The sequence below is a fragment of the Apis dorsata genome, unplaced genomic scaffold, assembly GCF_000469605.1.
Source record: "Apis dorsata unplaced genomic scaffold, Apis dorsata 1.3 scaffold_292, whole genome shotgun sequence".
NCBI classification, from domain to species: Eukaryota; Metazoa; Arthropoda; class Insecta; order Hymenoptera; family Apidae; genus Apis; species Apis dorsata.
This window is the reverse complement of record NW_006263567.1, coordinates 754,510-769,202: the sequence shown is the minus strand read 5'-3', so window position 1 is coordinate 769,202 and position 14,693 is coordinate 754,510. Positions and strand designations below refer to the sequence as shown.

General features: G+C 32.1%; 2 protein-coding genes across 4 annotated transcripts in view; one reads left to right on the top strand and one right to left on the bottom strand.

Annotated features, from left to right (window-relative positions):
• The first annotated feature begins 103 nt into the window (after nucleotides 1-103).
• Nucleotides 104-2,769, top strand: LOC102678772 (retinol-binding protein pinta-like). The gene is made up of 5 exons (XM_006617052.2): nucleotides 104-560; nucleotides 660-819; nucleotides 1,213-1,318; nucleotides 1,528-1,897; nucleotides 1,973-2,769. The coding sequence occupies exons 1-5, from the start codon at nucleotides 407-409 to the stop codon at nucleotides 2,050-2,052; spliced, it is 870 nt and encodes a 289-aa protein (XP_006617115.1). The 5' UTR covers nucleotides 104-406; the 3' UTR covers nucleotides 2,053-2,769.
• Nucleotides 2,218-14,693, bottom strand: part of LOC102678903 (ABC transporter G family member 20) — a 37,229-nt gene continuing 24,753 nt past the window's right edge. For all 3 annotated transcript variants that reach the window (XM_031511147.1, XM_006617054.2, XM_031511148.1), the window contains 13 exons: nucleotides 10,207-10,434; nucleotides 8,528-8,842; nucleotides 8,298-8,405; nucleotides 6,146-6,239; nucleotides 5,643-5,810; nucleotides 5,168-5,302; nucleotides 4,878-5,023; nucleotides 4,586-4,793; nucleotides 4,336-4,513; nucleotides 4,063-4,249; nucleotides 3,711-3,976; nucleotides 3,473-3,559; nucleotides 2,218-3,297 (listed from right to left, as the gene is read on the bottom strand). In XM_031511147.1, the coding sequence (XP_031367007.1) occupies nucleotides 3,083-3,297; nucleotides 3,473-3,559; nucleotides 3,711-3,976; nucleotides 4,063-4,249; nucleotides 4,336-4,513; nucleotides 4,586-4,793; nucleotides 4,878-5,023; nucleotides 5,168-5,302; nucleotides 5,643-5,810; nucleotides 6,146-6,239; nucleotides 8,298-8,405; nucleotides 8,528-8,842; nucleotides 10,207-10,434 (2,335 nt within the window). In that variant the 3' untranslated portion in view covers nucleotides 2,218-3,082. The remainder of the gene's footprint in view (nucleotides 3,298-3,472; nucleotides 3,560-3,710; nucleotides 3,977-4,062; nucleotides 4,250-4,335; nucleotides 4,514-4,585; nucleotides 4,794-4,877; nucleotides 5,024-5,167; nucleotides 5,303-5,642; nucleotides 5,811-6,145; nucleotides 6,240-8,297; nucleotides 8,406-8,527; nucleotides 8,843-10,206; nucleotides 10,435-14,693) is intronic.

Sequence of the window (14,693 nt, the reverse complement as noted above, 5' to 3'; positions counted from 1 at the left end):
TATATATATATATATAGTTCTATAAAACAGGAAATAGAAAATGTATTGGACTTTAGATTTATTCTGTGCCTTGTTTTGATTAATTTTCAACTAACGATCAAAGTTCAGAATATTTTATCTTGTATTATATATAGAAATACTGCGAATATTCCGACAGATGTCTCCAATTCATTTTATACTTGCGTTGTAGATCAGCGCAATTACGATTTAGCTTTCTACCGACATTCGACGTTGAGATCATGATAAATGATATCGCGAAATTGTAATACTTGTTATTTCATGTTACGTTTTATAATTCAATATCAAAGAATTCAGTGTTATTTTAGATATAAAAATCTAATTATTGGTGTGTTTTTTGGTGACATTAACAAATGTAATTTGTCAAAAATAAAAATTTTATCATATCATGTCGACATTAAATAAATATACTTGTCAACTGTCTTCGGAGGAAAAGATATATTTGGCGGCTAATTTAAATGAAACTGATGAAATTAGACCAATTAAAATTGCTGAAATAAGACAATGGATAATACAAAATAACGATTTATATGCGCCTACAGGTTCGAAATTTATTCTAAATTTAAATATAATTTTATTATCTTATATTTCAGTTAAAAAATTGTATATATGTATGTATATTATATTTTGTATTTTCATAGATGATTTTTTCATTCTTCGTTTCTTAAGAGCATGCAAATTTAATGTCGAGAAAACAAAGTCTAAACTTTGGAATTATTATAAGCAGAGAGCAAATCTTCCTGAATGGTATAGTAACAGGAATCCCTTTTTACCAGAGTTACAAGAACTGTTTAATTTAGGGTAATATTTACAAAAATTTATAAAAAAAATATTTTATATATTTTTAAAATAATAATAATATTTATAAATCTGATATATTATTTTTTTATAATATCTTAATTTATATAAATGTTTATGAATAAATTTATTTATGAATACTCAATATCATTATTTGTTATCATGTTCAATAATTTATTATCTTTTTGAAAACATAAGATTGCATTTAATATTGATATCATATTTACGTTTGATAAAATGCATTTTGTAACTGACCATTATTTCAGTTTTAATTTAATAAATCAATTATAATTAATTTCTTTAAACATTAATAACGTAGAATATATAATTAAAAAACACATTATTTATTAATATATGACGTAAGAAAAAATTGTTTTTTTAAATCTGATTTTCCAGGGTGTTTTTACCTTTGAGAAAATTAGATAACCAAGGCAGAATGATTGTGATAATACGCGTAGCTGCGCATTCTCCCAGTAGGCATAAAATATCAGATATGTTGAAGGTTTGAATAACAATTAACTTTGAATAACAAAAATATTTTAATAATATTAATTAAACTATGTAATTGAAAAAATAAGCAATATAATATTATTTTTTAGTTTAGCAATATTATTTTTTAAAATTCATTGTCGCAATATAATTTTAATTTTGTGTACAAGAAATAAAAAATTGTGGCTATATATAAATAAACAGATTTTTTTTTCGTATTAGGCTTCATTAATGATTTTGGATGTAGCATTACGAGATCACGAGTCAGTAACAATATATGGTATAACGAGTATCTTGGATTTAGACAATATCACATATGAGCATGTTCTCCAATTACCGCCAAATGTTATTAGAAATTTAGTTCATGCATGGCAAGGTTGTTACCCTGTTAGAATTTATTCGTTGGATTTTATTAATGCTCATAGATTTGTGAATACAGTATTAAACATATTTAGAAGTTTTATGAATACAAAATTGAAACAGAGAGTTCATATTCATTCACGAGATAAATTAAAATTACATGAAACTTTGCCGAAGAATATATTACCAAAAGAATATGGCGGTACGAATGGAACAGTTAAAGAATTAAGTGGTATATTTTTTTATGTATTTTTTTGAATATCTTGCTAACGTAAATGCAAATTGTGTCACTGTAATTATGTTTCAGAGTATTGGAAGCATGTTGTTGAAGAGAATCAAGAGTGGTTCATTGAGGAAGAAAAATACAAATTAACGTTGATTAAATAACTAGAATTAATTTACGACAATGAAGGATTGCATATGCAATTGTTGGAATAGTTAATAGTCAAATACAAGATAGACACCGAAATATTTTTTTATTTTTTGCAAATATTTTTTATACAGAAAATAGAATGGAAAATGGAAATATAAATTGCATCTGTGTATTGTTTCTTTTTTATAAATCTTTTTTATGTATTCTCTGTATAAGAGAATCAAATCGCCCGTTAAAAATATCGATAATATATAAAATATAATTCATATGCTACAATATGGTACATATTTTATGTCTTAAAATCGAATTGCATACTAACGCATATTAATTATTCTAATTATATCGGTCAATGTTGATCTTTATACAAAATATTAAACCTATTTCCATTTTACTTTTATATATCATTTTTTCGTTTTCCGTCTTTTTTAATCGTATCGTTTCTCATCACGTTACAAGATAAATAAAACATACATTTAAGTCATGGGCAAGTAGGACTCTCCTACATCTAATTCACTACTCATTAACTTAACCAGTTACTACTCACAATCCCATTTACAATTTACGAGGGCACGTTGTATCGGATATAAGTAAAAATCGTCTCGTTCATCACCAAATATACTGTACAGTGTTCTCGTAGGTCAATTTAAACGAGACGATGAATACTTCTTGTAAATATCCTTGGTAAAATGCATCCTTAAAGATACATATTATATTACAGATGTTGCACTAAATAAAAAAGAAGGGATAAAAGGAAAAAAGGATCCCCAAGGATCAAACACACTTTAAACACTCATTCGTTCTTTCATACAATTTACATTCAAGGGATATTAAGCGCATAAGGAGCATATCATATCTGAAAATTTATACACGGAGGCCGCAACGAGATCGTCTCGAGAAAGCTGTTAAAGCGATCGTTTTCCGCTTTAGGTTTCCAACAGTGGCTGATCATGATTGTTTCAGCCGAACCGACATGTTTTTAATTTGTTTTATTTTTTTCACGTAGCGATGACGATTTTCAAACGCTTGGATAAAGCGTATTTGAATCTACCCGCGCTTAAATTTGAGCACCAATATGCTTATCGTAAGGAACAGGATTATCCAACTGATGGTTGAAATAAAACCCAAATAAACGTCCATTTCTCCCATATCCCAACCTCGTGTTAACATAGCACGCAGCGCTGTCGTGGCCATTGTTAAAGGAAGAGCCTGCGATATACGTCGCAAGAACGATGGCATACCTTCTATTGGCCAAATCACACCTAGAATTGAATAAATAAATAATAAATAATTAATATATAATGTAAGTAAAACATCACAATATTTTTTAAGACAAGATAATTTCGTTTGAAGAAAACATTTTGTTATATTATTAATCGCATTTTCTTGCTCCGAATTTATCTTGTGAATTGTATTCTCAGTTTATAACATACATACCACTTAATAGAAGTGTAGGATAGAAACTGCCTAAAGCAAGCTGAATTGCATTCCTTTCAAGTTCGCAAATTGCTGAAATTACAAACCCTGAAAGCAATAAAAAGAATATGAAGAATAATTTATTTTTTCCATAATTATAGTAAATATTGTTATGAATATATAATAATTTTAATTAACATTAAATATTATTTTTATTATAGTTAGAAATTACTCATAAAAGATTATTATTTAAACTTACCGAAGCACATGCCACAAAGACCTTGAAGAATTGTCAAAACTATTACCCAACCGACTTGTCCCTGACATTCGACAGTGAAGGCAACAAGCATGACGATTAGCACTAATGCAGTTTGACCGCACATCACCACAAATTGGGTAATCACATGAGAAAAAATGATTTCTGCAGGTAAAACACCAGCTACCCAGCTTCTATCTAAAAGACCTTCCATTCTTTCGATGATTAAAATGGAAGAAGTAAGAGCTACCGCCAAGAAAAAGACAATGCTGCAAGAAAAATATACTTCTAAATATCTTCCGAGTTATTTTTTTGAATTTTATATCGATAATCTGATAAATTGATTTTTACTTACGTTAAAATTACTCCAGGTGCCACGAAATCGGTGAAACTGGGTTCCTGAGTACCGTAAATTGGATCCTTAAATTGAATTGGTATGTCAGCTAATTTTTCATTCTGGTCACAAGATTTTAAAAGATCTTTGGCGAAATCCCTGTATGAATATTGGATATCTCTGACTAATATCAGGCCTACTTGTTGATCTATAATAATAACAAATATATATAATAGTTGGTTATATTTTAATATTCGGAAAAATATAATTTATGACTCGAATTTATAAACTTACTGGACATATCTAGCCAAACCCTGAGTTCACTTTGATCTAAGGTTTCTTCATCAGCTTCTCTTCCTAAGGCCATTCTTGCAACAAGAGCGTCCGTGAAATTCTCTGTAAAATACAGAGTTCCCCAAACATTTCCTTCTCGTACAGCATTTATAGCTGAATCAAGATCCGAATAATAATGCTAAAATATAGATGTTTTTTTTAATAACTATATATTAGAACCAGAGTCGTTTTTAAAAATCAATAATCTTACTTTTTCTATTAAGTCTGAGTTTAAAAAACTAAGATATCGACAACTAAGCAGTGATAAGTTGCAACCATCTAATACCGGACAACTCGAATTTCCAACAGGAATTTCATGATTAACTATCGCCATTTTTAAATCTGTTGGATCTTTACCGATTGCCAAACAGAATAGAACTACTTGCATTACTGGGAGTGCAAAAACGAATAGTAATACTCTGTAACAAAAAAAAATTATTATTTTCATTTAATAAGAAATTTATAATATTATTTTTATTGCATTTAATAGATAGAAAACTTACCCCACATTCCTATACATACGTAAAAAGTTTTTTTGCAACAAAGCTTTCATTCTACCATTAATTAATATTTTGTACCAGTCAGAAAATTTATTAGAAGAATTCCAATTCCTCATTTTTTTCCCACCGGATAGCGGTTTTCCATTCATCTGTTGCACAAAAAATAAACAAATTCTAGAAATTTACGATATGTACCACAAGACTATTTATTTATTTATTGAAAAAATATACGCTGATTAAAATAGTTTTTCATATAATAGAAACAAATGAAAATTTTTTAAATATGTTCTTACATCATAATGATTTCCAAGATCATTCGTTGAATCATGAATGAGAACCTCTTTGCTCGGGGAAAAGTTTAAGCCAACAACGCCCGACTCTTCTGTTACATATACTGGTTCACTTTTTTTATTCCAGTTTAGAGATGCCTGCAAGAATATGGTCGAAATTAGTTTTTTGTATTTATTTTATTTAATAAGCTTTATTTAATATAATTGTTTTATTCATTATTATAATTTTATTTAATATTTTTATTTTTTTAATATTTATTGATTGTATAATTCAATATATTAATTCAATAAATTCATCATTTAAATTGTGAAAATTCGTTTTTATAATTCATGTATAATTTATATCAACTTAATCAAATATATCTTTTGTATTATCTAAGTTTTATTTTTAAATCCATTTATTTTTGGATTCATTATTATTTTATTATTACTTATTCCAATAATTTATTCTTTTTTTAAATTCAGGTTTTTTCCTTACCAAGTTAATATTATTCGAGATATTCATTGTTACTGGTTGTTGAGTAACTTGCACTTCTTGTCGTGATAATTTTAGAAAAACATCTTCCAAAGAAGTACAATTATACATTGTTAGAAGAGTCCTGGGAGATTCTTCAGCTAATAATCGACCAGTCCTCATCAAACCAATCTGTCAAAAAAAGATTCAAACAAAAAAATCTTTTAGAAATCAAGTAATATTACATAAATTTTTAATTTAAATAAAATATTTATTTCTCGAATTTTCTCTCTTAAATTTCTACGAATAATTTTTTATTTGATTTCATTTTTTTCATCTAAATGTGTAACGTACAATTGTTGAAAAGAAATATATGTTGCACAATTTTAATACGGGATCATTATTGTAATTGAACAATTTTGTTTGGTGATGGTGATGGTTGCATCGTGTATTATATTCCCACCGATATTGTGCCCCGAATATTTTTATTACACATTAACGATGGCATTGCATAATATTCTACGTACTGTGTGCGCTTGTCGAGCCTCCTCGATATAATGCGTGGTTATGATTACGGTCTTGTTACCATCCTTCGTGATTTGGACCAAATGGTTCCAAATGCTGCAACAGAAAAAGCATTGTTAATCTTACAAATACCAATAACATATATATTATAAAAAAAAGATCATTGATTTTAAGAGCTTATGACATTTGAGAATTTTGTTTTAAATTAATTTTTATGAATATCTTTTTTTATCCATAAAATTTTATGAATTTCAATTATTTTCTTAATATATTTGAAGATTTACTTCAAGAATATTAAAAAATATTCTGATACGATTCAAAATCATCATCATCGATACACTTTTTTAGAAGAATTTTAATATTTTAACACATAAGGAAAATTAATTTTTCGATTAGTCAAGCTACATTCTATGAGAAATCCCGGAAGCGGAGGATCATTACACACGAACGCCTGAATTTCGAGAAACTGGTATGTCTTAAATACCGATGATCGCGAGTATTCACTATGATCCAAGGAAGTCTATTCGCTTTACAGCAGTCATAATCGCCTCTCGAACTTTCTAGCGGCTAATTAACTCTCTTTGTCGTTTGTCGTTCTTTTGAAAAAAGGAACGGATGTACCGGATGGAACTATCGGAGGATCTGGTTAATCTGTTTACAGAGCAGTTGAGAATCTTAATTTTTTAAAGAGATATCTAACTTGAATAGAATGTGGAAGATTTACGAGAATCTTGATTGAACCTCGAACTTTCTGAAAGAATTTGTGCAAGCAAGAAGGATGATAAATTGATGCAATTTATCAAAAATTTTAACCTAAATTTACTTTCCATCTTGAATCCTACTTTACATCACTTTGAAATTTTCAATGGAAAATTTTATCGAAGAGATTTCAATTACGACTCTATTTTCCCATTTATTTAATTAAAATTATCAGTGTTGTTTTTATATGAACATTCACAGGCTAAAGTTTTCTAAACAATGAAGGACTCGAGATAAATTAAGAAAATATTTATCAAGGTCTATCTTAATTACAGAATGATAAACGTTTACATCCTTATTTAATTCTAAAATAAAATTCATTGTAAATCAGTTCTCACAATTTCGCAATAATTTAATCTAGTAATTCAAGGAAATTTCATCGTCGTAAATAATATCTCAATATTAATTTAATCATTTTTATACGAATTGATTTTATCCACATTCTAGTTATGATAATTGGAAAGCAATCTGACACCGATATTTCATTCAGCAAATGAAATTTGCTTGTCTCGGTGAAATACCATTTCTCTATTTTTTAATGTTTTTGAATTCTTTTATTGCCACACTCAATAACTTCTTGGCAGACCATGAAACACCGTAAATTTTTCTTCATCAAGAATCCATTGAATGAGAAATAAAAAGCGTTTAGAAAATCCACTATTCGATATAAGCATTTTGCGTAATTAAGAATAATCTTCATTTATACGTTTCAATCGAGTTGGGAAACGTGCGTTATTTAAAGACATTTTAAAACGTATGTTTAGGAAAATTGCATGGAAATTGCATTCCAGAGAGCAAGCGTTAATTTTTCCTCTGCAGTTGGTTGGAAACAAAAGATCGTTTAGAATCTGCGTTCAGTCACCTTTACTCCTAATTTTTCTCTCTTCTCTTTGAGCTTGGTAAATGATACTTTCACTTAAAAGTGAATCTTAAAAGCACGATGTATCCTGCAATCATTCATTTGTTATGCACTACTTTATTTTTGTTATTCGATTTTTTACAAGAATTTTTTTTCCCTATAATCTTTCCGAATTTAGCCTTGGAAGGTCTTTAACCTCGTGTATATCTTTAGAGATACTTTCAGTCACATTAGAACAGGTTCTGTCTTTAAATCGTATAGTTCTAATCTAATCCATTACATCAGCTCAAGATATTTTGGAAAAATATTGATGAAAATTTGGTGAAAAAGAAAAAAATGATAATTTATCAGATCAAAATATACAGAAAATATTCGTTTGATAAGAAAAATTAATCTTCATTAGAACTGGTTTCTCAGCGAATATTTTTAGAAAGATGATTTTGAATCTAATAAAAATTATGGATAAGCTAAACCTATTTCAAACAATGAGTCCTCTACTTTCGATATATCCATTCTGAACGCCATCGTGAACTTACCTTTGTCGCAAAAGAGGATCCACACCCACTGTTGGCTCGTCGAGAATCAAGAGTTCTGGATCATGCATCAGAGCAACGGCGAACGATACTCGTCGCTGTTGGCCACCGCTGCAATCGAAAAAATAATAATTTCATTATTAGTGGGAAAGTTGTACGATTTTCTTTATTTCCATTTCAACGAAAAGAATTCATTCTTATACACCAGATATATGGATTGAAATTAATTTTACCTAAGATTTTTCACTAATCGATTTTGACTGGGTAGATCGAGGAATTTCAAGAGAAATTGAAGTCTTTCCATGATTTCGGCGGTATCCATTTCGAATATCCATCCGAAGTATATCATAGTTTCCTTTATACTGAATTCTCCGTAGAGGGCGATTTCCTGCGGCATGTAACCGACCCTCCTTCCGGGAACTCCGGATCCTTTGGTGCCTGGCTTGCCACCGAGTACCCAGATCTCGCCGGCGTTCAATTTCCTTCGACCAACGATGCATGAGAGCAGGGTGGTTTTACCGCAACCGCTGGCACCAAGAAGCCCGTAACTAATTCAGAGGAAAAGATCAGTGAGAGAACGTGTTGTAATCGTAGGTATCGAGAAAAGAAAACAACGATCGAACCGCGGAATTGAATTCGCGATTTCCGATCAGAAGCCATAATCATTTCTCGTGGTTATTGCTTATAGATGATTCTCAAGAAATCAAGTAACTAAGAAAACTATCTAATTACCGTATGAATTTGTTTAGAATTAGAATAATCGTGAGTTATTAACCGATAGATTTCTAAGATTAATCCAGCGGCGACCAATCGTTTCACGTTTTCCTCGTCTATTCGTTATTTCGAATTGTCCGAGCATTCGAGCATGTTCGGGCATGTTCGGGAAAGATCGGATAGATTCGGATATCGAAAAGCATTGGCTATACAATATTTTCGTATATATTTCGTGTATCTATCCGAGGCTTATCCAAATGTTTCGAGCATATTTGTCCTTTTCCCCATTTAATCGCGAGATAGATGATTTCCTGTGTAATCGTAATCATGCGATCGCGCGCGAGTTACGTATTTCCTTGGCATAAAATCCGATGTTCGTAATAGTAATCGACATAATGGGCCGCGTGCGTAATAAAATTACACAACGGGGATAACGGTGTTTCGCGAATTCGTATTATTCCGGAAACTTTGAACTCGAGTAGAAACCGCTGAGTTTCCGTATATCGAAATGGGAATACTCGCTCGAGCGGAACCGATTCCACGGTGAATCGCGCGTAACAGAATACGATTGTTCGGTCGGAGAAGCGTAGAAATATTGGCCAGAGATCGTCGTCACGTTCCGTTGATCCCTCTTTACCCGTTGCTTTCTAAGAAAGCCGCCTTTCGATTAAGCCCTAAGCGATTTATTATTCTTCGCCGTTTAAACTCGTATCTCCCGTATCGAACGAAACAACATAATTTATTCTATTCGTTTTACAAAATTAATCGATAACTATTTATTATAGATTTATAAGTTTCATAGGAAGTACTTAGAATTGATTTCATCAGAATAATTAACGTAAGTCAAGGATTACCAGTTTCAGATCTTTTTTTTTTTATTTATAACAGATAAATAATTCAATCTTGCGTCAAATATTAATAGATAATCAACTACGATTAACTTTTTATACTTATTTTTATACTTTTTATACTTAATTTTTAATTACAATTTATAATTTTATTATAAATAAGGATAATTCTTTTATCCGTAATCTCCATTCTCCCGACGCTTTCACCGAGAATTCTAATCGATAATCACGAAAAGACAGATCTTATTGTTCCGCTGAAATTACATATTATCGATACAAGATATAATTCGGCGAAAGTTGCAGACAGGTTACAGATAGATTCAAAGTAGATTTTTGATAAAGATACTCACATGGATCCTTTAGCCACGGTCATGTTAAGGTTTTGAAGAATATGGTTCGGATTTCTCGAACTTCCATAAGTTTTGAACGCGTTCCTCACGCAAACCGCTTGCTGCCGATTCCACGCGGTGTTGTTCAATCCTGGTGTTACCGAGCTCGGTATGTCCAAGGATGTTTCCGAATTGTTCTGCATGATGTTGCCACTCGCCAGATTACAGTCACTTCTTACAGTCTCGTCGCTGGGAAGAAAAGAAAACTATTTCACGTAATCGTTACTTGTAAATATACATTTTGATACATTTTTTATCGCGTTAAAAGCGGTCGGAGTGCGCAAAAAGGCACGTAACCAGCGTGAAAAAAGTATGCATGTTAAAGGCTACGGTGCGCCAATCGAAGCGCTCGTGACGCAAAACAAGCTAATTGAGAATAATAAATGAAACACCGAATTGTTAGCTTATGCGGTGACGTGCATTTCTCGATTTCCGAGTAAATTACTATACAAGGGTCCAAAGTTTCTGGAAGGTTTTTTTTTTTTTTTTTGCACGACTTCGATTCAACTTCCAATTTCCATGAATTTTCATCGTGATTCATTTCCTATGTATTCGCCTAACAGCGAATGATAATTCGAAAGATCCAATTGTTGTGCCATTGATCCAAATATCGAACCAGGGTTAAGCCGCAACGACGATTACGAAAAATTTAGAATCGATTTGCAATCGAGTCACGAACGAAACAGGGTCGAGTCACGGTCAAGCAAGAAAGACGCTACTTTGAACTACTTTTGATTTAACGGATCGTCCATTTTCGATCAATCGTTCGATCGTCGATCTGCAAACCAATCGACGCTCGTTTGCGAGAAAAATCTCGAACCGAGAACAATCTTTTCACAGTTATCGTTGTGTACAGGTGAATCACTGCTGAGTCAACCTCACTCTCGTGCACTTTAATCTCTCACCGAATTATATATATATATATATATTCATAACAGACATCTTTTCTTCACTTAACAAGATTGGATAAATATTTTTCTCGTAACGAAATGTCAGATCAGAGACCATTTGACGTTTCATTGTTAACATTGTTATTATTTGCTTATTACACGTCACGTAATCCCAACTTCTACACGTTTTGCTTTAATTTTCATGAAAATTTTGTTTGTATTTTACATAAGAATGATCACGCTTGAGAGCGATTAGCTGCATTTGCTCGTTACATTATTTTTATTTGTAATACTTTTTGCAACAAGCGTTAATCTAACGAGGAGAGAATATCTACTAGATAAAATCGTCACAATCGAAGGATCGGCATAAATAAATAGACAGCTGGCGAGGCCCTAAAATCAAAGCCTCGAATAGTTTACGTGCGTGGCGACGGACTTCGTCCAACCAGGATCGTTTAGAAAGAGGGAACGTGGTTGCTTACGTAAGAAAACGGCTTTCTTTTCGCTCGCCGGTTCATTGGGCAACGCGTATCGACGTATCTGTTCACCGGTCGGTTGAGGCCGATATTACGCCGTTTGCACCGGCGAAAAGCGCGTACATAACTCGTTTTCGAAGAAATATATCGCTGGTCCAAGGCCGTGCAACAAATATTTTTCCATCGCGATTTTTCCATTTATTGTTTTCTCTCCCCATTTCGATCCCAATATACTTTTTTTGATTCCGTGCAAACTCGACATCCTCGCCTTTATCCTTTAGTTATTTCGATAGACACGGTTGAACACCTTCTTTCCCCGATTGAAGTTTGATTTCATGAATATATAGTACGTTTTACAGTCGTGTTTTACAGAAATAGAAAGAAATCGAATCGATTTGTTAATAGAAAACTCGAAATTTTTCCTTCGATGCGAAAATAATTTTTTCTTATCCGTTCATAATGCAAAAACATAACCGATTTATTATTTATTATCGAAACAAACGTAACATACTTGCACCCATAATGCACGTAAATAAAAATCTACGTACGGGAGGAGATCACGAAAAAAAGAAAATTTGTTTACTCGCGCAAATATTTACGATCGAGGAATAATGAAGCAAAAATGGCAGAGTATCGTTACGTAATGAGATTCTAGACTGGCGGGCCACGTCTAAGACATCGTCGAAAAGCGATACGGATCGGGCGAAAAGGTCAGCCCGTTTGAATCGGGAATAAATCTCCTCGAAGCGGTTTCCTCTGTTGTCGCGAGAGTCTATCCGACTCCCGCCATGGTTAAATTACAGTATGCGCTCGTAGAATGCACGTGTCTCTCTAAATGAGGAAAAGCCAACAAACCGTGTTTCGTAACGTGTTTCGAGTGAGCAGATATCGGAAGAAAGCAACGGTCGTTCGAAGACGCTTCTGTGGTTCTCGGTAGCTTATCTTTTCTCCGTGATCTTCGATGATCACGGATTGCAAAGCTGGAAGCGAATTATTGCCAAGTGTTGTTTAATTCATCCGGCATTCCTACGAATCGTGTAATATAACTTCCTTTTGCTCCACCAACCATGATTGATTACGAGAGGATGTTGGAAGAAAGCAACCGCTGCGAAGACGCTTTTCACCAGCGTATCATTCATTGTGACGAATGATAATTTAATCCACTGGCACTCGTGAAGCCAGTTGTATTATACTCCCACGGCCTTAGTATCATTATCTAGTTTATTATCTACGAGAAAGAAATATTTTTGGAATATTTTTGGACTGGCAAGAATTAAGAACTAAATTGCAAAAAGTTAAAAGATGTGAAAGTAAAGCGAAGAGAAAGAAAAGGGTATCCTGGATGTGGAGCAAGTTGGGCTCGAATCCTGAATTACTGGATTCATATTTTTTTTCTCTTTTATTAAATTCAAATACAGATTAGCAAAAAAAAAAAAAAACGTCCATTGCGAATTTATGATTTATAATTTAACTTGCGAAACTTGCGTTTTATGTTCAACGATGAATATTGGATACGAAATGAAAAAAAAGAAGACATAACACTCGAGGACATAAAGTTCGAGATTATAGAAATTTAGAAATCTTAAATTCGATTCCGAGAGAAAAAAAAAAAAAAAGAAAGATACGATCGAATATTCGATCGAAATTTCCTCGAATCACATTTCTTTTCATTCGTGTAACAATTTTACCCGCGTGTGTCACGATGCATATGATTCCATTGCAAATTATTTTGCATTCGTTGCAAATTTTCAAGACGTCGAGATGCAACTTTATTATCCTCCATTACCGCGTTCGGTTGTACATTCGATTGTAATCGTACAGGTACACGCTCGAGCGCTTTCGACATTTCACGTAACTTCCTTCGAGACGAGGGGAAGTCGACTTATCGAGAGAACAGTTATCGACTCGTGTACAGAGCGTACACGTTCGGATACGTGTAACAATTTGAAGCACGGTAACGCGTTACGACTATATACATATATATACAAGCCGCGTGATAATTAGCGGGAAGAGTAACGCGGCTCTCTCATAAATTAAATAGAAAGGGGAAAATGTTTATGCGGATGAGGGGAAAAAAGAAAAAAAAAAAGAAAAAAAAAAAAGGAGAAAAAATATTACTCCGTGACGTAAAGAAATTTACAACGCGTTGTTATTCAATATCTACGCAAAGGATTAAGCAACGCGATAAACATCGAACCTTCTGCTAATTTTATTCTTGCCTCAATGTGTTTCGACGTATTCCTCGATTACGAACCTCGTTCGGAATTTCAATGAGCATCAAGCGATAAATTTCACTTTGTCCAATGATTAATATTTTAATTTTGAGATTGAAGGATGGTTGATTCTTTTTTTTTTTTTTATTTTTTTTTATTTTTTTTTGAGGAAACGATTTTTCGTGACGGTTTTCGATACGGATGGTACGGGTATACGTGGTAATCGGACTCGCGAGTAGATAATGACTGTATATAGTCAGACGGAGGCAGCCTGAATTAATTTACGATTAGATTACTTAATCTCTTGTCGTTTCGAGGTGACGAGTGTCACTGTCTCGTCACCGGTAGCGATGGGTAAAATTTTTAACGATTGAAGTTAAGAGTAAAAACTACTTACTTCGATAAGTTGCTCGAAAAAAATTTATCATTTAACGTGTTGAATAATCGTAATTGTGATTCAAAATGGAGGGACGAAGTATAATAGTTACGAATAAAAAATGTTGTTCGAGCATTTTAAATAAAATGTTATTACTTAAAGTAACTTTACTCGAAATTTTTAATTAATTTTTCAACCTATTGTGTGTGCAATCATACACCTTCCTGCGTCATTCTTATCTTCGAATAAACATATATTATTATGCGCAAGTTTGAAATGGAAAATAAACGTGTTAATTAAATTAGTATTAATATTTATAACGTTAATTTCGAAAAAATAACAAATTGAACAGATAATTAACAGAAAATTCGACGATGGATTTAACATTAACAATCATGATCGATAAATTTCAAGTAAATTAAATTCAGGCCAATCTTGTTAAAAAAAAAAGACAAGAAACGCATATTACTTTTTGAGCTACAATTTCTTTCAA

Bases quoted from the DNA above. Each gene is read 5' to 3' on its own strand.
- LOC102678772 (XM_006617052.2), top strand. From the start codon at position 407: ATGTCGACATTAAATAAATATACTTGTCAACTGTCTTCGGAGGAAAAG. The intron at 561-659 runs GTTCGAAATTTA...GTATTTTCATAG, and splicing joins CGATTTATATGCGCCTACAG to ATGATTTTTTCATTCTTCGT. The intron at 820-1,212 runs GTAATATTTACA...CTGATTTTCCAG, and splicing joins CAAGAACTGTTTAATTTAGG to GGTGTTTTTACCTTTGAGAA.